Source organism: Bombus impatiens, unplaced genomic scaffold (genome assembly GCF_000188095.3).
Source record: "Bombus impatiens unplaced genomic scaffold, BIMP_2.2 scf_0198, whole genome shotgun sequence".
NCBI classification, from domain to species: domain Eukaryota; kingdom Metazoa; phylum Arthropoda; class Insecta; order Hymenoptera; family Apidae; genus Bombus; species Bombus impatiens.
Genome location: NT_176617.1, coordinates 60899 through 84255, shown reverse-complemented (window position 1 = coordinate 84255; position 23357 = coordinate 60899). Strand labels below are relative to the sequence as shown.

Genomic DNA, 23357 nt, shown 5'->3' with positions numbered 1-23357 from the left:
CCTATTTGTCGTCGAATTGCTGACATTGTCTCTTTTCTTATGTCATGAAAATAATATTACAGTCCATCAGGACCATCCAAGTTTAATCTTTTTTCGTCTGAAAACAGTACCTTTCTCCATTTCTTTTTCCAATGCACTCTTTCTTTTGCATAGCGTAAACGTTCTACTTTGTGTTTCGTTGTTAACGAAGGTTTCTTTTTCAATTTTAGCCTCTCAATATTTTTGCAGGATAGTAGAACTCGACGAACACTTGAAACACTGGCGCTAACATTAGATTTCTCCATTATTTGCTTCGTTGTTAACTGCGAGTTGGAAGCTACACGCAAAATTGCTCGCTTATCACGATCGGATAGCGATGACGGCCGACCAGTACTTTTCTTTTTGCCATAATCTTCAACGTTTTTTAAGAAATTGTGTATTACTCTACGACTTCTTCTTATTACTTCCGATATTTTCGCTACTGATAACCGTTGCTGTTTTAGTTCAAGAATTTGCTTTTTTTCAGACTCGCTTAATCTTTTTCCGCGTCCCATAGTTACAAATTTATGTAATATTGTACTGTAATCTTTACTCGCTGATAGATTACGAACTACTGAGCAATTTCTAAACACATTTACAGAGTGTGCTATCATTTCGACCTTAGTATTGTAGTATCGTTGACGAGGGGCCTGGAGAGTGTCGCGCGAATTATAAACAAGCGGTTGCTGAGCATGTGCGTGATGGGACAAAAGATATGAGGCTAAGACAAAAGATAAGGGGTTGCTAAGGGACATAAGAAGCCCCAGAGAGGGGCCAGAGAGTGCGAATGGCGTTGTCAAGATAGCGTTGCTAGCGTTTTTGAGAGAGAGTCGAATCCGTGGTGACGAAAGTTACTAATTAATTATTTGGTTGTCTTAATTATAATATGTTGTCGTGATTAGTTCATGTTAAATAACCATCGTTTACTGTTTAATCAATATCTGTTTAATCCATTTATTGTAAATAAAATAATTATAATAGTTTACAATACTACAGTATGGAACAATTTTTCTTTGTTGTATACAAACATCTACGACATTGTGACTTATTTCCAGCAAGTCGCGTATCCTGAGCTCATAATATTTTGATATTGTATGTTACAGACCAAAAACTACACGTATCATTGGGAAGTTAAAGACAGCACACCTGGGTTATGTTTTTGACAAGGAGTGTAATTAGTAATATAGATTTGTTTACATTTTTGATCACAAAATTTGTACTTTGTTCTGTTAATTTTAATACTTTTATTTTATTATAAAGAATATCAAACAAATTTTAGTAAATAAGATCAGAATCGTTACTATATATTTAATAAATATTAAAGTATTTAACCTGTATAATAAGGGATCTTAACAATATATTATACAAGTATACTATAAACAGCTAATACATACTTAGATAAAAGAACTTGTAAAATATGCACTGTCATGTAGGATTTTGTGTAAGTCTTGCATGTAATGCTGTGTGAACTTTTGTACATTTTCCACTTCTTGATTGTATGGGAGATTGAAACTCCAATGATACTCGCTTGGAGCTGTTATTAAGTGTAATTGGGGATAGACTAGATGGCTCACCATAAGATTGTAATTTTTCAAGCCGTTTTTGTATGGCAACAGATTTTGCTAGTTGATTATTTATTAAACTCCTTCCGTGGAATTCCTGATATACATGATCATTAAATTGCTTATTAGCATTAATATTTTCATTTGATACATCTCTGTTGAAATTATTTCTCATCATTGATTTCTTTTGTACTTTCTCCGAAATTTCTACCACACAGGTATCTATATACGTACTAATATCCTTTGAAAATATGATTTAAAAATGATTTAGTAACAAGATTATAAAGTTATTAAATTTATCACACCGATATCTTCCAATATATTCAAAACATTTACCGTTATCAAACGTTTTAAATTTTCTAAAGGTTCCTGAAGGTGACTGTCTCGAGGATTATGCGTAAAAATACTTCGTTCTGTGCAATATGCCACTGGTATATTCCATGATGTAGCTCGACGCCATTCTAAATTGCCACAGGCAACAAGAGATCCTACAGTCAAAATTTCTGCATACCCAAAAGAAGATATCCCATGCCAAAAGAGTATTGATAAATATGAAGACACAGAATCCGCATGTGGATATGCTAAATACACAGCTTGAAAATTTTTCATACCCTAACAAATAAATAGAAAAAATTATCATTGTAAATCTTCAATTTCAGATATATATTTACAATAACTTACATAGGGTTCGTTTCCAATAGAAGCAATAATTCCTACTGTATCAAATTCTCCATAAGCTGGAGTGAAGGTTGGCTTACTTATTTCACATAATGCTGTATATGTTCTCAGACGAAAACTATTATCAGAAATGTTTACTTGGATAAATGATGCATTTCGATTTGCAGTTAATAGCAACTCATTACCTCTATTACAATAAATATTATTATGCTACACTTGATTAGCAATAAAAAATAGTAGAGAAATATAATATAGAAATTAATACCTTTTTGCCGAGGGCATAACATTACAAAGTGATATACAATTTCCTTCTTTTAAAATATCTATAACTTCTTCGCTGGGAGACCAAACTGAAAGAATAGCATTTGTTTCTTCCTCAATTACGCGAATTTTTAAAAGAGGTGTAACCTGTCGCGGTAGAGGTAAGTTTTCTTGTAATCGAGACTCTAATTTTTGTCTAAATTTCTCCTGTTTCATGAGACAATCATTCTTTAATTGCTCTAGCTCTTGTTCCGAACGAAATTCCTATGACAAAAATATAAATTTGCAAACAGTTATAACACAGAAAACAATTATTGTATATTGTTGTTGTATTAGTTAATACCTCTTTAAATAATCTGTCGCAATCTTCATTCCATTCGACTGCTGCTAAATCGATACTGTCTGTATTTAAATTACTTTTGCATTTTCCAGTATGAAAATATTTCTCTGCTTTAGCATAAAATGCTTCTATCATTGACCGACATTCCTTTTCATAGATAATGCTAGCTTTTTCTTCGCATCTAGCATTTCGAAAAACTAGAATCAGGAAATGAAATGGTTTAAAATGATTAGAAAGAGCTGAAAATATTAAAAGCACGCATGCATATCTTACTAGATTCTCCTGTTGAAGTTTTCTCATGATATAACATTGGATATACCCTCGCAACTATAACTTTAATTTTCCCAATTAAGCCACCATTTGGATAAATGGTCTTTAATTTAGTGCACATTGGTCCCGATGGTACTGTATACCCTAACTTCATATCCCATCTTGCTCTTCTTGTTGAATTTGTATGTAATTTTAAACATACATTCTCTGCAATCTAAGAGATAACAATTTTTAATGTATTAAATATTCTTCACTAAAATTTAAAGAAACTTTTGAAACTATATTTACTTCCAAAGGTGAGCATCCTTGATCACAATTTAATAATTCAGATCCATATGTTAATAATTTTGTTCCCTCTTTTATTTTGCCAGATATTATATGTTTCATCATTGCCTGATCAATTGAAGCTTGAATACTATACCATCCATCTGTTAATATCAATTTTTGGGATGATATTTTTAATTGATTTTTGTTTTCGATATCAGAATCATCACACTATATACAAAAAGAAAGAAAAACCTAAATATTGATTCTCAATAAAAAAAAAAAGATTCATCTGCATTAAAAAAAATTACTTTATTAATAGAAGATACACATAAAACCATTCTCTTGGTTGCAACATCATCTTTCTCTAATATTTTTCTTAAAGCCGATCTTTGAGATCTATCAATTTCCCTGTCATAACGATATTTCAATTCCATCATTACCCTGGCAGGAGTTAGAGCTCTAAAAAGTAACTCTTTTTTATAGTAATTTATATTTTTTAACATGTTCAAATTATAAAAATAATTCAAAGTTCTACCTTGGTAGAATGATATAACCTAGTTTTATTCTATCCATTGATGCTAATTTCCATACAATCCATTTGTAATGATTTTCTACCCAACCAATGGGAAGTAAGTTAGGATCTACACCTGGACTTGCTAAAAAAGATCTTTTAATTTCTGTTATTCCTACATAACCATTTTCATCCAAAATTAAACAAGCTCCATCTTCCAATTTTATACCATCAATATTATTTTGCACAATATTTTGCCTAAACAGTGTAGACCAAATTTGTAATCCAGTATCTAATGAACAAAAAGTCATTTTTGACCAAAATATGTCTCACCCATAAAAATCTGCACAATGAAATTTATACATTGTCGCATTATCAGCTCTTAGATCCAAAATTTCAGGTGGTAATTTTCTGTTAACAAGCTAATAAATAAAGATCAATAATTAAAATTTAATTGTTTAATAAAAAATTATATCTTTTTTCTTAAACCTTACCTCTTCATCTGTACATAGAATAGGTTTTTCTCCCTTACTAATTTCTTTCCATGATATACGATTATTGGTATTACTCTTTCTGTGAAAATATAATTTACCGATTGTTGGTTTAGGCTTACTTTTTTGCTTCATACTAATTTGTTTTTCCTACAAGTATAAATTAAGATATCGTTTTTTAAAATTTCTTTTAAAAATAACATTAATAGTAACAATAAGACATATTATATTGAAGCTTACTTGTTCTAAAGCAGCTTCTAAACGTTTCTCTAATACAGTTACAGATTGATTTATAAAGTCTATCATTAATTGAGAGTCACCAAAATCATTAACGACTGCAGAGTCATACTGATCCTGTTTATCTGTTAAATCTTGCTTCTCTGTTAAACAATTATCTTTTTTATTTATATATTGGTTCAGACTTGCATAATCATCATTTAACTTTTCTACATTATCTATAAATTTATCTGCTTTATTACATAAACATGCCAACTTATCTACTTTATTTTTTGAGGTATTTGTAGTTTCTCTTCTACCTGTACTCCTTCGCTTTTTACGAATAAATTGTCCTCCTATTACTGGGCTAGATGGAACACTTACAGTTTCATCATTTTTTTCAATTTCCTTAGGAGATATTTGTTGCTCCGTGAAATCTAAATCCTTTTCATCAGCTAAAAGTGCAACTGCACTAGCTATTTCATGTGAAATTACATAGTTATCTATTATTTCATCACTTTTCTTGCTTGTTTCAGTAATATTAATCATAATATTATCTTTTAATTTAAGTTCAACATCACAATTTAAAGTTACTTGCATAGATACTGAAGATGTGTTTTGATTTCCTTTTTCTTCATTATTCAATGAGTTTCTATGAGTAGATTTTAAGACTTGAAACTCATTACTAAATCGTAATTTCTTAAACTGACTAGATTTTGCTTTGTTGATCAAAGATACACTGTCATCTACATCTTTAATTTTTCGCTTCTGCAATGGTTTAGGTAATGCAAGAATAGTTTCAAAATCTTTGGAGACTTCTTCTTGAAACATTGCTTTTGCTTTTGATAGTGCTTCATTGGTCACATTAACGCATTTACCACTTGCAGTTTGAAATCCAACATCTGGTATTTGCGCATTAAATGTATTAATTTCATTTTCAGCTTTGAATTTTTGTCCAGAATTGTCACTTTCTTTAAGCTCATTATTAAAAAGTTCTCTTGCTTTTGATAGTGCTTCATTGGTCACATTAATGCATTTACCACTTGCAGTTTGAAATCCAATATCTGGTATTCGCGCATTAAATGTATTAATTTCATTTTCAGCTTTGAATTTTTGTTCAGAGTTGTCACTTTCTTTAAGCTCATTATTAAAAAGTTCTTTTGCTTTTGATAGTGCTTCACTGGTCACATTAATGCGTTGACCACTTGCAGTTTGAAATCCAACATCTGGTATTTGCGCATTAAATGTATTAATTTCATTTTCAGCTTTGAATTTTTGTCCAGAATTGTCACTTTCTTTAAGCTCATTATTAAAAAGTTCTTTTGCTTTTGATAGTGCTTCACTGGTCACATTAATGCGTTGACCACTTGCAGTTTGAAATCCAACATCTGGTATTTGCGCATTAAATGTATTAATTTCATTTTCAGCTTTGAATTTTTGTTCAGAGTTGTCACTTTCTTTAAACTCATTATTAAAAAGTTCTCTTGCTTTTGATAAAGCTCTCTCAGACACATGGATTGAATTACCACTGGCAGTAGCAAAACCAAATGAGAAACCATCACTTTTATTATGCATATTTATATATATTAAACTTTTAAAATCTGCACGAAAATATATTTACTAAATAGATTGATATTAAAACGATGTCAACACTGAAAATCATTCGTTCTTACATTTTGATTGATGATATTTAAGCATTTTTCATAATTACCATTTTCCAGGTATTAAGACGAATTTTGCGATAAACACAAGTTGTCAAAGGATGCCATCTGTAGAAGTATCTGACAAATTAAATTTTTTTGTAGGAGAAAGCCATCTATATATTATATTATAAAGTCAGATTAATACTATCTGATATTATTTTAACTCTCATAAACTATTAATCGTACCAAATTTTATAGGCTAAAATAAGTAATTCATTTGAGGAAGATAAGTTGTTATTTTGCCAAATAAATTAAAAATATAATTTCAAAAAATATTTATTGCTTGTTAGCAATATTTAAGCGAAAATTAGATATATATAAATATATAGAATTATTTAGCTAATCTATTTTAAGAAAATTTATATTTTAGAAATTTCTAATTTTCTATGGATATAGTCAAATTAAATTGCATTACATATCAGTATATTATAAGCATAGCATGTATAAGCTGATATAAGTATCATACATCAATATATTGTAAAGAAAATAATTCTCGTAGTTTCTTAATATAGATAATCAATGTTCTAATTTCAAGTTTTCTTCGGCATTTTATGAGACAATAATTTTGAAATTAATATGAATTATAGATATCATAATGTAATACTAAATTTTTATTTTCTTTCATAAAAAAGATGTTTTTACTTTCCTAAGAAAATAATTATATTACAATTTTATGCTCTGAATAATCAAATATTAAATTTTATTCTATATTTAAATAAAAATTTTAGGCAAGATCGTGTCTTGGGAAATGTGAATATTGTCAATAATCTATAGAACCGGCAAAACACTGGTTTAACCTCATTACGTTTTTTGTATTAATGCATGTGATTTTGCGCGGGAGACTAAGATTAATATATTTATTATATTAATCAGTTAATATGAAATTTAAAGCGTATACCGGAATTACATGGTCCGTTTTGGAACTTACGGGCCTTATAGAAGATGAAGATTCTTGCGTTTATTTTGAGAAATTTAAGAAACATATTGGTTTACATCCATTTCACTTAACGAACTTAAATACCGCGTTAAATGAAATTTTAAGTTCGAATTTGAATTCCTACGATCCTGAGTATGTATATAATTTTCATTAATTGTAATAAGATACATACTTTATACAAATTTTTATTCAACAGTATCTATTTAAATTAAATATAAAAAGCAAATATATTTTTTGGTTATGTTTATATTCTGATGTTAGAAATATTTTTTTCAAAATTATATTTATTACAGCTTGAAAGGATTTTTATTGGCTTATAAAAACCCTAAATTATTAACACCTTTGGGAGAAATATTTTATGATACATGTTTTATTCATGTTGATACTGAAGCAGACTTCTATATATTTAGACCAGAAGTTGGATGTACATTGAAAGGTAAAACTATTTTATCACAGCATAGTTCTTAAATTGTCTAGTTGTTATTAATGAACATAGGGTTTGTAGGAATAGTGAATAAAAAGGGGCTAGATCACATTGGGATTCTCGTACATAAGGCATTTAATGTATCAATTCCAAAACCAGATGACGAAGAAAATTGGCCAGGTGACAATCTTGAAATTGGGCAAGAAGCAAGATTTGTAATAACACTTCTTGATTTTAGTAGTAAATTACCTTTTATTCGTGGTGTCTTAAATGCAGAGTAAGTATATCTAAATTTTATTTTGTTTAGGCTTTAAATTCTTTTCATTTGTTTTTATACATTCAAAACTTTCTTATTTCAGTGATTATTTACGTGGTTGTAGATTAATGCTAAAAAGCATTAGTAACAAAAGATTATCTTCTGAGAATACTATTCAAAATAATAATCAGGTTTTAGAAAAAAATGTTAAGCATACCAAAAATCATACATTTTTTGCAACTGATTCTGAAAATACCACTGATGAAGATGTAGCAGAAGTAAAGAAAGAAACTGTCCAATGGAAAAAATCAGAAAAGAAATTAAAACATGAAGAATCAATCACATGCGGTGAAAAGAAGAAGAAAGATAAGAAACGTGATAAAGAGTTTAAAGAATTAAATGAATCTAAACCTAAATCGATCAAGGTAGAAACTGTACATGATCACTATACGAATAATCTTTCCTTAAATAGTAAATTAATGGAAAATGAAGAATTAGAATCTATTAATTTAAAAAGTAAAGTTAAGAAAAGATCCAGAGTTCAACATTCTCAAAGTTGGATAAATGAAGATAATGATGAAAAGCCTGCACAACATTTACCTAGCAAAATATCCAATAAATCTATTTTAGAATCAAAAGATGATATCATGAAAATTAAGGTCGAACATAATGTAGTGATTGGAAGTGATATTGAAATTATACCTGAAAATAAGCCCAAGCTAGAGAAAAAATCTATGAAAAGAAAGAGTTTAGATGATAGTGATACTTCCTTAGCTGATTTGAATGCAGATAAATGCATAGTAAGTTCAAGGAGTATAAATAAAAGAAATTCAAAGAAAATAAAAATGGAAGAATCGAATGATAAATACACACATGAAGTAAGCGATGATGCACAAGATTCCCCAAAGAAGCAATTTAAGAAACATAGAAATTCTTTAAAGTTGGAAACCTCTGAAAGTGACCAAGTCTCAATAAAAAGATCTAATATTTTAGATTCTGAAGTTGTGTTTCAAAATATAAAAATTAAGAAAGAGAAAATTATTAGTGAATCTGAAAACACCCAAGACGAAGATTATGCAGAAATAAATAAAATGTCAGAAAAGGATCCTGATTTAAACACATTTAGTTCTACTTATGATGTAGAAGAAGATAAAAATAATGCTATTAAAAAGAAACGGAGAAAACATTCGAAGAATGTTATTATAGATACAAGCACAATTAAAGTAGAACCCGAATCTGAAGACGTAATTAAAATAGAATGTGGATTTGAAGAAACTGCAATTAAAGTGGAAAATTTGAATAATAATGATGATATACATGAAGACGTCTATTCAGAACAAGATGTAAAAGCAACGACTAGTTCACCTAGGAAAAAACATAGTGTCAACTTGAGTGATGATAATAATAGAAGTAACATAAAACGTTCGAAAAAGAAAGAAGTAGATAAAGAGATACACAGCGGAAAAGTAAAAACGGAGAAATTTGTAGTAATTGATGGATCGGATATTGACAACAATGATGCTAATCTTCAAAATACTGAAAAAAAGAAAAAACATAGTAAGCGATCATTACATAAACAACTAAATAAATCTAGGGAATTTGAATCAGGTAGTGAGTCTGAGTTTGATTTTAGGAATGTTAAAATTAAAACCGAGAGGCTTTCAGATAGTTAGGAAGATAAGAAAATACATATATAATTACTAAAAATTAAACTGTAACACATAATTTCATTTTATCTTTCTTTTTTTAAGAAAGACATACTAAAGTCGCATATACGTACATAAAAAAGGTTATAATAAACATACAATATGACATATTTACAAGAATATATAATATGTATATATATGAATTTTATTTTGCTATGCTAGCAGTGACCATATTGAACATATTTTGTACATGTTACTGATAGATTATTTTTTTATTCCATGAATTTTAACCTGTATATTTCATCCTTTTCTTATATGAGTAAATTTCATTTATTTATAATGTATCATGTTGCAATAAGACTTTATGGCTCAATAAATATATCATTATTTTGCCATATATCATATTTTGGAAAATTGGAGTACAAATGTAATTTGTAAATGATATGATGATAAAATTGTAAACCATAAGAATGTAAAATTTACAAAACTACTTTAAATAAATACGTGAATAGATTTTTGTAGTGTATACCTTATAAGTTTAAGAGAATGTGCAAGAGTGAATATTGTAACAGTGAATATTAAGAAATATAAAAATATGTTTATTAGTACATACAGATTTATTATTTTACATCACAACTGTTGCAAATTTTAATTCTTGTTGCGTACTAAATTTTGAAAGATATCAGGGAATTGAATTTTAATCTCAAAGTAATCACTAGCTTATAAAAAAATATAACCACAACTTTGTTTTTAGAAAATATTAATGTAATTTATACACGTATGATGCTCTGTTCCTTCATAAAATATATAAAAAATTAGGATAATAGATTTATTATAAAACAGAAATTTTTGGCGAAATAAATAACTAATAAAGTTATTAGTATCTTCATACGTATGGAGTTCAATGCAAGTTGTGTTTTAGCATTTACCTTGTACGTTATGTCATATGATGATAGAAATACATATAAATTAGATACTTTTATGCAATGCCCATACCTTATTTTTTAAATGAGTCATTTAAACATATAAAAGAAGGTACTGGTAATTTGATTGTTTGAAACTTTTTTTTATTCCTCACTTATATCAAGGAATTTTTGTAAAAGCAGTAATCTGTTTATTTCGGAAAATTTACAATGAAAAATTTTATATAAAAACAATTACAACTTTCAAGCATTTTCCTACGCTTAATGGTGTGATCAAATATTTTGTCCTTACATATTAACATTTATTTTTAAAGTACCATTTATACTATATTGTTTGATGATATATATTTATTTACATATACACGCTTTATGTACATTATTCTTATATAACATACGTAAATTATTGTTTTTATTCGATCGGTTCACCTAGCTGCATCGTGAAATAATTTCATCAGTTTCATCTTTCGGCATAAGAATATTCTTATCTTCCTGGTTTTTGCACAAAAATATAAGAAACGGTATGGCCAATATTTACGTGAAGAATTTACGTCGAAATGTTTATAAAAAATGCAAATCAAGTTCACAATCAAGTTCTGAAAGAAAAATATAATTGAAAAAGAAGCTCATAGGAATGAGATCTGTTCAAAGGAAGATTTTAACATCTACTTTTATAATAAAATTGTAATATGGAATAATGAACGGTCGAAATACATTCAAGAGCATTACAGAATGTGATATTCAAAAATGTTTCTTAACTGTATTTTTATAGTTTTCAGAAATTCATTTTTCATCACTGTGTAAGGATAAAAAAATAATTAGTTATCTTTAAAAATAAAACTTCGCTTATTATAATAAATTAAATATTGAGTTTTGTTTTAATCTTGTAATGCTTGCAAATAGTTGGAGAAAATTTTCAGAAATTCCAGCCAGAAAATTTTAGTATTGTCATAAGATATCGAGTATTTTATATTCAAAATAATTTCATATTGTGTATATTCAAAATAATTCATCACAGTATACGCTGACGAGGTTCTAATCCCTATATACCTGATTCGTATCATTGTTGTATGCCCTCTTAAAACAACATATGACATGTAAAGAGATTGTGTGTTCACGTTGCAACGTGCACTGCTTGTAGCTGCTGGAACGTTCGTTATCATTCTGTGGTTTCTTATAATTTAATTAGGTACGCTTTGCGTCATATATCACGCGTTCTGTGAGAATACATATATACACGCAACGTTAATTTGTCGCTAAAACAACGAACAGGAACTTGGACCTTAACGCCTGCTAGCGTTCGTTCCCTGATGTTCGCCGGAACTATCTAAATTTCATCCGATGCGTTCAATAATTGAAAGATGCTCCGTTGATCTGTATGCAGTGGCACGATAAAACATTTATACTGATTACTGTGAAAAAGATTTCAGATACACGTATGTATGTACAGTATTAACTTAACTGCTCGCCTTACGAAACGGACAGTGTACAATGAATATATTATATACATATAAATATCTATGTAATTGATTCTTGAAGCAATAATCGATGTACGATATCACTGTCTATTGTCTTCTAAATGTCTTCGAAACTATGTAAAACAATTCATTAAATACAAGATGCGTCGTTTGAAGGAAAGACTATCCTATGTGCGATGATTTTATTGTAGATTCAGTCACTCTTATTCTTCTTTTTAATAAAGTTATGTATTTTTTGTATATACTTCTGATACTTATGCAACAAGAAAAGATTTTTACGTTTGTATAGAAATTAATTTAATTATTTCGTAATAATAAATTGAAAATATTATCATAGGAAGTGTACTTTTAAAAGAATTAAACTATCGTGATGTTAAAGTCATAGATTGGTCCATTATAAACTGCTTAAATAATATTCTTAATAAATGATTAATAAATGTTCCCCTCTATCTATCATAGTTTCGATGAAGTTTAGAGGATAAGAGCCACCGAATGATCCTGGGTATTACTTTTGATGGAGATGAAGAATAGACGGAAATAAATCAGTGGATTAGGATGAAATACAAATTGAGGTAGGAGACCTAATATAATCGCGCGAAGCTCCTGAGCGAAAAATTCGAAATTGACATCTCTAAACAACTAGTTAATTAACAATAAATTGAACTAAAATATTGAGATAAAAATAACATTCTTACAATATTTAAATCGTATTTAATCTTGTACAAAAACAGCAAACGTTTAATTATAAAATTACGAAAAAAGCCATTTAATGATCTATTTAAGTGATAAAAAAATATTGATTTGATTCTCAGATGGCTATAACTCTATGTACGAATTATTCTGAATTATCCTTGTTTACAATGCTTCATAATCGTTTGACGACCATAGCTAAAGAAATTCTGGATCAGTCTCTGTTTACTCGTTTTCAAAATGAACGTAGACATTCATTTCAACTTAGTAGTAGATTATAATCGTTCTGTACGTTCGATATTCCATTTTTTTGATCACAGAAATGATATGTCTATAAAACTAAAACGTACAACGATTTGACGCGTTTTCTAAACAGCACCATCTCAGCACCAAGAATATCTATTTTAATTGTTTCAAAACATCAATCAAAAAAGATTTGTAGTGATGTTCGTGCACTAGTTTCCGGATAGTTGAAACATGGACACAGCTGGTGAAGTTTGATCAAGTACTCAAGCACGATGAAAATAAAACAACGAAACGAAAGAACGTCATCTTGATCCTCACTTGATATCATATGTACACACACTTCTAGTTTCTGTAAAACAGTTGGCGTAAGGTATCTTCATTGGACACTTGGAAATACGACTCAATTAAAACGTATGTACTATGGAAGCGGCCAGGGTAAACCAGAAAAGTCCACGGGACCACCTAAACCTGCGTCCGCCTCTAGGAGGCTCATTATCACGGCCATTGCTGCTTCGTCGTTGCCATCAGATGGCACTGGGTTCGGTGATTCGTTAATCGTCGTACCACCGATCATGTCCATCATATCTTCGTCTGGTGACGCTCCTAAAACGAGGTGGATATTATGTTATACGCCACGATCATTCAAAATAGTTCGCGCGGTGTTGCTGTGCACGCTACTATTGAAATTATAACGTTATGCTAAAAATATGAGTACTATACTGAAGGTTCGATTGCTGTATGTTCGAACCTTTGGAAGATCACTAATGCTAACATCGTTTTACCATTCTTGTTTTCTTTCATCGAAATTGTTTTAAAATACAAAATAGCCCTTAGTGGTGAGATGTACAACGAAGTAAAGTATTCGCAATAAAACTAATTCATTTTGAAAGAAATTAAGGATTAAACATTTCTATTAAATACTACGTTCAATATGAAAATTCTTGAGGTATCAGAACGAACGCCCCTCACCCAATTTCGCTCAGAGAAAACCATTGTTTCGCGTTTGAGGACGATCGATCAAATTTTTGATCTTTTCTCTGAGCGACCTGATCTTTTTTTTTGGTAAATCCGGCAATTACACTACACACCAAGAAAACGACTCCTTAGAGACAGTAATAGCTATGACCTTGGTCGTTCGCGATGCTGTTCAGCTGCAAGTTGTTTGCTATGTGGTTGTATGTTGGCGTAGGATTACTGCTGCTGTTGTTGCTGCCTCTGGTTGACTGCGTCATGTCTTGCACTCTCTCTGGCGATGCGGTGGTAGTGATCTGTGTCTTGTAACGAAAAGAAAATATTGTAGAAAAACATCATCATCAAATATTGTTTATTAAAATATTACAAAATGGACGATTAATGTTGAAACGTATTAAATTAAATTTATTTTAATTTAGCTGTTCTTATACAGATGATATTATCGCTTAGCTGTTATATGTATATGTATTCAAAATAGAGTTACTCGATTTATAAAAATTCTTCCCCGTGTAAAAAATTAAGTTCTATAGATTAAAATAAAAATATTATTAAATATCCTTGAGATCTAGATAGAAATATAGCACAATGCACAGTATATTTGAACATTATTTCCATTGCAACTCCGAATACAGTCGATATTTCGCTTATGTCTAAGGTATACAAGGAAATGTTCTACAAATGAAAGTGTATTATTTTAGAATATTCTCATTTAATTGCTTTATTAAATCGATTTGATTTACGCTTCTATTATTGTACATATTATATAAAATATTAGTATTATATTAGGAGTGTGAATTAGTTTTGGGCACTAACAAGAATGTGCTTTAGTTGTAGGTTTCAGCGAGTGCATCAAATTACAATGTGGCAAAGTGTTGATATTTATGTTTGATGTCTAGTATGTTAGAAGTAACAGACGCGTAAACAATCGAATTTTAAAAGCAGCAAAAGGGAATTTATAAATTTCTCAGTCGAAAGGTAATACTCTTTATTTGGCGAGACCAAGAAGGTGTGGACTACGAGCTATGAAACTGAGCGAAGCTGTTACTGAGGATCGTTATCGACGATAACTGTATAACTTGAGCGTACTTTAAGCCAAGAATGTCCACAAATATCAAATAAACGACGCAAAGTCATTCTGTTGCGTGACAATGCACGACCACATGTTGCAATAACAGTGAAACAAACGTTGTTGCAGCTCGAATGGGAAGTCCTTCCACAACTCGTATATCCTCTAGACCTGGATCCATCGGACTACCATCTTTTCCAGTCATTGCAGCACGTACTAGAAAGTACACACTTCTCAAATCTCGAAGAAGTGTAAAATTCGTAAATGAATAGATCAATCCGAAAACTAAACCGTTCTATCATCGCAGTATCCATTAGTTGCAAGATGGGCAAAAGTTGTAGAAAACGGAGGAAAATATTTTGATTAATGTAACTCCATTGATTTTCTTTAAATAAATAATAAACCTTTTAGTCAAAAAAATCCCTCGAGACCAATTCATACTCCTAATATTACTATTTCATATCAAATAGGTTCTAATTAAATTCATTTTCCTTCTTTTAAGATTGTAGTAAACAAAATTCAATACGGCTATATACACTGGCAGATATCGATGATAACTTTGTCATTTAAGGTATGATTTCAGATAACAAAATGACTGCAAAGATAGAATAAGCAAAGATAGAGAGATAGAATATTAAATAACGTATGTTACATACATTATGTACATATATATTGCTTTTACTATACGCTGGTTTTCTGTTAATAATCATTTTCTAAATGACAAAGAAATCGAGGGTGCAATTTCTGTGGCTATAACTACCTCGGTGCTTAACAAAGCAGGTTCCGGTCCTGGTCCGGGACTGCTACCGGAAGAAGAATCCTCACCGCGTCTTTGAAGATCCAAAACTTCTTCAGCTATTTGCCTTCCGATTTTACTTACCTCTACGTGACTCGAGATCAATCTCTCTAATCCGCCGTTACCTAAAATTATTTTTTCAAATATTAAGACTATAAAATAGCAGAAACAATAACAGAACAATAACGTACTAACAGTTAGTGAAATTACAAAAATTACAACAATAAGAGCTTCGACGAATATTTTTTACTTTGTACTAGTAAATGCAGTTGAATCCATTCGTTATGAATAGACTGCGGATGTTCACGCATTTATGGGATATTTAAAAGCGCAAACATACACTTTATTACTTTACATTATATGGAATAATATATGAAATATTCAAAATCTAGTACTTGTTATTCAATTAATAGATAAAATAATTCTTTGTATAGGTTCCATTTCTTCATTTCTGTTCATAAAAAGATGCATAAATATCCCCAATTTAGATATAACGGTTTTCCAAAGTATTTGAACATTCATAGGAACATTGTCTAAGAGTTTGTATAGCATACAACCTGATACGACTATTATGTCTACATTAGTGGAGTACAAAACAAATATGGAAATATACGTGGAAGTTACAAGATATTTCTTGCAAACATACACTTCCCAAAGGTTACAAAATTATTTAAACGGTTTTAATATCTAATAGAACCACTTTTGCCATTAATTATGTGTTCAAAGTAACCATTAATGTTCTTTTTACCAAGTGCATATTAACAATAGGTATCTTGTAATTTTCATATACATTCTCAAACTGGTTCCAAATTTTGTTAATGTAATTATGATAACTGTGCCTTGTTATTTTATATATCTTTTTTATTATATTTATATAATTTATATAACGCAAATAATTTATTCATATAAATTTTCTACAATAAATGTTCAAATATTTTTGTATCAAAGGATAAACAGTTAGAAACTCTGCAATTGCTATGAACTATGAATTGAATTTAGAATTAAAAGTGAAGTATTTCGTCGATTTACACTATAAATTATTTTCATATGTAAATCGAAATTAGTATTTACATGGAAGGATAGGTTTCAAGGTTTTTGTATTTTATTGTTCAGCGTAAAGTGAACGATTTATTTATATATTACATATAATTCTTATACATGAAACTGTTTTTAAAGCTTGTTTCTTTCTTTGATGATCTTCTTCATCTTTTATTAGAGAAAGATGACACAATGTACATATACGTATTTATCAATGAGAATATATTCTAAAATACTGCATTGAACCGATTAATCTTTTCATATTTTTTCAGCAATATCCGACTGAAATCATGCAATTGATATATCGTGTAAATCGAGAATTAAATGTTTATTAAACATGTACGTAAAATTACATCAAATATACATGTATCTATGTATATTTTACTTACTTTGTGTAAAGTAGTCGTAATTGCCTTGAACACTGGAATCCTCAGATCTGTTTCCACTGTTTGTGATCGATCGCGAGTCACAGCTAGATACGTTTATTTTCATTAATTTCAATGTTTCATCCGAATGTTATAGAATTATTACATTATGATAAAAGACCAATACTGTCAGAACTTACGAAGTAACAGAGTTTTTTGCTATTAGGTACTCAATATCTTTGGTCCATGGATTCCTGAAAGATTTCCATTCGGATTGAAGCTTCACGAAACTCGCACCTTTGGTCCTAAATCTGTATATCTAAACAGAAATATCGTTCTTGTTGCAAAACTCTCATTCTCCTTAGACATAGATGCGATAATTAATCTTTAAAAGCTACCTTGGATGGAAGTTTACCGTAGAAAATCTTTTTTGAAGTGAACGATTAATAAAGTTATACAAGAAGAATTAAATCTTTTATTATTATTCAATACTGTATGGATAAAGAGAAGAAACATTATTGTTTGCAGCAGTTACAAATAATATTAATATTTGTTATATTTAATATTGTTATAAGACGATAATATTAAAATAAAATTCACATGAGCTGTAACTTCATCCATGATAGCGTTTGAGGATTATTTTTGATATTGTTGATAATGATTCTTTATGTAATTTTATCAAATATTGTGTTTATTCTAAATTTGAAATAATGATTAGGAAAGAGAAAATGTATTTTGAAACTCGCACAATAAACGCTATTCAAACGATGATGGAATCTTAAACTAATTGTTATTAAGTGTATTCGTTGGAATCATGTAAAAAAGAAATCACCAATTAAATAGTGTTCTTTGTCAGTGGTAACTGTTATTACGAAAACTGAATTGTTGGCAACAGAGAATTTTTTGTTTTCGAGATAGATTCAATCCTTAAAGTCAATCATTTTTGAAAAAGAAATATACAGGGTGGTTGGTAACTGATGGTACAAGCGGAAAGGGGGTGATTCTACGTGAAAAAAGAAGTCGAAAATATAGAATAAAAATTTTTCGTTTGAGGCTTCGTTTTCGAGAAAATCGACTTTGAATTTTCGCTCGGTACGCGTGTGGTACGTTATAACGGATCTCATTGTAGATCGTTGTTTTTATGGAAAAATTAAAAAAAAAAAAAGTTTGTTCTATATTTTTGACTTCTGTTTTCGTGTAGAATCACCTCCTTTCAGCTTGTACCACCAGTTACCAACCACCCTGTATAATAGTTTACTAGTATGTGGAGATATTGTTTCAAAATATAATTTGTTGTAGTATATCGTCTAAAACATTTTGTGATCATTTTTCTATATGATTAACAAGAATTAATACAATCTTGACTATGCAAGAAACATTTTATATTTAATATTTATTTTTACTAAATGTTTGTTTCATTTCAATTTTTGCGATTATATGCCTTATTTTGGCATATAATCAATATATATATTAGATGCATAATTAGTGAGCTGTAAAGTTTTATAAGAATCTATATTTTTATGAAACCCAAATAAAAAAATGGAAGCCTAAGTAGAGATTTGCTTCATTCAACACATATTTTTGGATGTCTAAATTTCACGGAAATGCATAGAAATTCTCAGTCTAATTATTAGCTTTATCAAACGTCGCCTACTATTGGCTTTAAGTGCTTTATTTAAAATTTACTAGCAGATGGAAGAGTAAATATCCAGTTGTAGCAATTGAGAATGCATGTAACGGGGAATAACGACTGCATCGATAACGTAACGGAAATTAAAATTTCAAATAGCGATCATTATCATTGCAAAAGACTCAGATAGGAAAGAGTTACATGAATGTGGTGACTTACTTGCGTGGTGGCGCACTCGGATGCTTGAAGAGCAGCTTTATGAGATTCCGCTAGATGAGGGATATCATCGTGATGATAATATTCGTACATACTCGTACCAAGTAGCTCTTGTGGTAGGAAACCTAACACTAAAGTAGCCCTGCGAACGTTTCTTATTTATCATTAGGATCGTTTAAACTCTAAATCATTATCATTATTGCAATATAGTATAACTCTATTTATCTGAACCCATCGGAGAGCAAACACCCTTATTCTCCAAGAAACGCTTTTCTATTTTCTATAGGTTCTACTAAGCAATAAATTTTTGTAGTCATAGATACTACTACGTGATGAGAAATTTAATGCATTTGGACTAAATTAATCAGTATGTAGATGTTATAATAAATACAATGATGTGCCAATGCTTACAGCCATTGTAATTACGTACAGAAACGTATTAGATACATAATTCACTGATTTTCCCATTCAAATAAGCGAATTCAATCTGCAGGAATTAATTTAACTTGGTAATTAAAATTTTGTACCAGTAAATGGAGTTCTAGTAAATGGGGTTCTGATAAATGGAATCTTATTATATTGTTAGTATTAGACTGTGGATACCTATGCAAATTCATATTTTGATGAATATAATTTTTTAAGTTGAGTCTAGGTAAATAAGTATTTTACTAATTAAATCTTATAATAAGTGTTATAGATATTTTATATACAGAGTGGTTGGTAACTGGTGGTACAAGCGGAAAGGAGGGTATTCTACGCGAAAAAAGAAGTCGAAAATACAGAATAAAAATTTTTCGTTTGAGCCTTTGTTTTCGAGAAAATCGACTTTGAATTTTCGCTCGGTACGCGTGCACTTTATCGCGTCTCTTTATAACGGATCTCACTGTAGATCGTTATCTCGATGGAAAAATTAAAAAAGAAGAAATAAATAAAAAAATTTTTATTCTATTACATATTTTCGACTTCTTTTTTCGCGTAGAATCACCCTCTTTCCGCTTGTACCACCAGTTACCAACCACCCTGTATAATATTTTTATATATTATGTAGATTGTATGCAATTTTGTATCTTACAATTTTCAACTATCGTATACAAATCCGCAGTCTAGATGTTATTGTTAATAAACCTGGTATATATACGTATGTGTAACAGAGTGTATAAAAAGTAAGTTTAAAAATCACCATTCGCTTAATTCTACACCTCTGGATCGGTGGAGATTTGCAAAAAAGAGTCTGATGCCAAATTAATCTTGAGCATGATTTTCAAGGTCAACATTTTTTTACCGCAGTGTATTCTACTCATCGCGAAGAGCAAAAGTCTCGAAGAAATCACGAATCGCAGATGACTTCTTTTCTCGGAAAAAGATGTTAAAGTTTTAATAATCCTTACAAATTTCTTTTTACAAATCTCCAACCACCCTGGTGTACAGAATCACGCCACGATAGCTTTTACACTTTTTATACACCCTGTACATATAAGTTTATAAAATCTTATCGTAAAGTTTTAATTAAGAAAGTACATTGACGAAAGAAACTTGAGATTAGTGTGAAGCAATCAATTTAGATAAATATGAAACAATATTTGTTACATATTTTAGAATTCTTTTTATTTGTAAGTGTGATTTTAGAATACGTACAAATTTAAAAGGAATATAAATCTTCTTTTTGTTGAATTATTGATATGTTTGAGTAATATGCGAAGAAAATTGCGTTTTTAATACTATCAATGAACAGAAAAGTTAATTATGTAATAGTTATATTTATCAAATCATGTTTATAGCGTAAAGCCCAAACAATATTCATATTATAGGCAAATAATATTTTATAAGTCGTATTTAGAAGCGATATATAGGTTGGAATGCTCATACATATGACGTATAAATGTGAAATAAGTTGGTTGATAAATTCAATATTGAAAATAAAAATGCAATATACCAATTACATGTTGGAGTGTAAAATGTACAACGCTGCGAGAAGAGCAGTTAACGAGTGAATTTGTCAAGCAATATGAACAGTATATTTAAATGCAGACGAAAATTTAATAAGTCCCGGTCAATTTCTATCCGAAACAAAACAGTACTAAAAATTATAATTTTAAACAGTGTTGCTAACGATTTTCAATGTTGAAACAGCATTAAAACCAGAGAAAAGAAACAAAATTTGATTACAGTACATATAAAAATTGGATAAAAATTGGATAAAAAGTACACATATAAGAATTATCGTTGAAATATTTATTATCATTTACCTCTGGTCGACGAAGAGGAATTTGCCATCCATCGCGTGTCGCGAGACAAACTTTATCGGTCTCAAACGTGGCTTTTTAGGCAAAGATGTAGGTAACGTTGACTGTAACCGACCAACTGCTACTAAACACGACAGATTACAAGCTTCTCCATCTCCGTCACCTTCGTGTTCTTCGAGGTCGATTTTTGCAGGCGCCCAGGACTTCAGATATCCAGTACATTGTATTACACAATATTTCCAATCTGTAAAAATATGCGACAGGATTCATTTATTGGAATTATTATATACGGTATACAATATTATTAGTTTGTACGATTTTCAACTGTATCTTCCTTTGATATTTAGTGTTACGTACACGCAGCATTGCATCCTCATAATTTATTAACTAACTAAATGGTAGATATTTTTGTTTCTGGTAAAATTAATTCTCAATTTTAGCAGATAGTTCTTTGCACAAAAACATTCAAAGAGATGTGTTTCATGTGTTTCTGATTTTAATGATTAGCGAAAAACGATTTTCAAAGGACTAATAGAACAAACTGACATAAAGTTATGTAAAATTGACAATTCATTTTCCTTAAGAGATTGAATTCTCGTAATATTTATAAAGATTCATGAGATTGATAGAAAATTTATTCTTATTAATATATAATTCTTTTATTGAGATTGAAAACTTAGTTGCATATTATTCCTATGAAGAATGAAGGATGAACGGCATATACAAGATGTTTTTTACTTTATTTGATTAAACATATGATCTGTGGTTATGAAGAAGGAAAATATATTATATAAACATAGGTCGTTTGAAGCTTTATTAAAAGGTTACAAAAAGAATACCGAATACGAGAGGAATAATTACTATTACCATGCAATATAATTAATGTAATCACCAGTTATTAACACCCCCTTTCAAAATGTTTAACGTTCACATTCATAAAGTTGACAATGGTAAAAAGTCGAACTTATTACTCTATAAAGCTTGTATTAATTGTAATTTGTTTTGTTTTAGTAAATCAATAATCAATTGTTTCATACTAATTCAGCATGTATATTAATAATAAATTCGCAATAGATGCCTCGTACTATGAAATATTGTCCTTTTTATTTTTGTTATAATCTCTGAATATTTGTCTTATTTATATAAGTTATATTCTTTTCTTACTTATACCCACAGAACATATGAAAAACACAAGCTGGGAGAAGCTGAACGTTATATATAAATTTGTGGCGGTACTCGAAAAGAAATGCCGCCACTTGACATTAATTAGCACCGGGCGACGGCAGCGCAGTGGTTAGCGCCTTAAGTTACCAACGTTCGGGACCCAGGTTCGAATCCCGACGCCCATGTCCGATTTTTCTTCCACGCATCTAAATTAGAAGAAAAATAGAGCAGTGCGCGCCAGCAGCGACATCTCTACAGCCAGCAGCTTACACTCAAACAACACTTTACACCTCAAACTGGTGGTGACCCCGACGTGATGGAAAACAACCAGCATGGACGGTGACTACGAAAGACGATGTTAAGGCTACGACGGGTAGTGGTCGCGGTTACCATGCTTCCGCTGCAACCCTCCAACATGTTTGGTTTGCATTGTTGGAAACGCAACTAGCCTCGACCGGCCAGCTCCTCCAGCAGGTTAGAGGAGGAGCGTTATGACGGACCCGCCAGCCAACACGGACGGTATACGAAATTAAAAAATGAAACTGAGTTCGCATCTTTACGGATTCGGATGATAGCGATCGCGCAAAAGAAGTTGGTGGAAGTGAGGAAATGGGCGATAGAAAACCGTCCCAATTTTACCATCAACTGAAGAATCTCGCCACCAGCCCCTCCACACCAGATGAGTCCAATCGTTGTGGAGAAATCGGTCCTCGTCCGCATCAGGCGCATACTCGCCGCTGTCGACGATTCCGACATACACAAACCGAAGCTATCAAATGCCCTCATCGCGAAGGAGTTGAAAGGAGGTACTTCGCAGGTAGCAACGATAGCGGACCACCCGGCGCACGTGGAACCCGCTGAAGCTTCCTGGTTCGCGCTTTTTTTTTTAATACGTTTAACGATCAGATAACTAATTAAGGGCTGAGTGCGATGAACATTAACCACCGTCCGCG

The 23357-nt window shown here is 30.4% G+C and overlaps 3 protein-coding genes across 5 annotated transcripts in view; 1 reads left to right on the top strand and 2 right to left on the bottom strand.

The window, feature by feature from the left end:
* Nucleotides 1–1315: 1315 nt before the first annotated feature.
* LOC100747199 (breast cancer type 2 susceptibility protein homolog) lies at nucleotides 1316–7309 on the bottom strand. 3 transcript variants are annotated; one of them, XM_024366122.2, is made up of 14 exons: nucleotides 7246–7308; nucleotides 4935–6395; nucleotides 4639–4778; nucleotides 4402–4548; nucleotides 4241–4329; nucleotides 3932–4165; nucleotides 3705–3855; nucleotides 3418–3624; nucleotides 3133–3343; nucleotides 2863–3056; nucleotides 2524–2783; nucleotides 2262–2445; nucleotides 1917–2192; nucleotides 1316–1821 (listed from the first exon to the last, which is right to left on the bottom strand). In XM_024366122.2, exons 2-14 carry the CDS (start codon nucleotides 6187–6189, stop codon nucleotides 1444–1446), a joined length of 3726 nt encoding a protein of 1241 aa, XP_024221890.1. In that variant the 5' UTR covers nucleotides 6190–6395; nucleotides 7246–7308; the 3' UTR covers nucleotides 1316–1443. The 3 variants fall into 3 exon arrangements, with proteins under 3 accessions (XP_024221890.1, XP_033175532.1, XP_024221889.1); XM_024366121.2 differs by having other exon boundaries at nucleotides 1444–1821; nucleotides 4639–6215; nucleotides 6326–6395; nucleotides 7246–7309; XM_033319641.1 differs by having other exon boundaries at nucleotides 4639–6395.
* On the top strand, nucleotides 7005–9649 carry LOC100747440 (uncharacterized protein MAL13P1.304). Its single transcript, XM_012382961.3, is given in 5 exon segments — nucleotides 7005–7386; nucleotides 7548–7690; nucleotides 7760–7955; nucleotides 8038–9475; nucleotides 9477–9649. Coding segments are annotated over 5 exon segments (2010 nt in total). The 5' UTR covers nucleotides 7005–7195; the 3' UTR covers nucleotides 9519–9649.
* Nucleotides 9650–10629: 980 nt separating this feature from the next.
* The window catches only part of LOC100747319 (protein cycle), a gene marked incomplete at its 5' end in the record, with an annotated part of 71847 nt that continues 59119 nt past the window's right edge, over nucleotides 10630–23357 (bottom strand). Inside the window, 7 exons of the mRNA XM_024366120.2 lie at nucleotides 10630–13517; nucleotides 14041–14188; nucleotides 15713–15873; nucleotides 17176–17258; nucleotides 17352–17470; nucleotides 19001–19139; nucleotides 21244–21484. Coding sequence (XP_024221888.1) covers nucleotides 13333–13517; nucleotides 14041–14188; nucleotides 15713–15873; nucleotides 17176–17258; nucleotides 17352–17470; nucleotides 19001–19139; nucleotides 21244–21484 — 1076 coding nt within the window. The remainder of the gene's footprint in view (nucleotides 13518–14040; nucleotides 14189–15712; nucleotides 15874–17175; nucleotides 17259–17351; nucleotides 17471–19000; nucleotides 19140–21243; nucleotides 21485–23357) is intronic.

Coding starts and splice junctions, on each gene's coding strand:
- LOC100747199 (XM_024366121.2), bottom strand. CDS start 6,189: ATGCATAATAAAAGTGATGGTTTCTCATTTGGTTTTGCTACTGCCAGT. Junction 3,057..3,132: donor AACTTCAACAGGAGAATCTA/GTAAGATATGCA, acceptor TCCTGATTCTAG/TTTTTCGAAATGCTAGATGC. Junction 2,446..2,523: donor GTTATGCCCTCGGCAAAAAG/GTATTAATTTCT, acceptor TTATTGTAATAG/AGGTAATGAGTTGCTATTAA.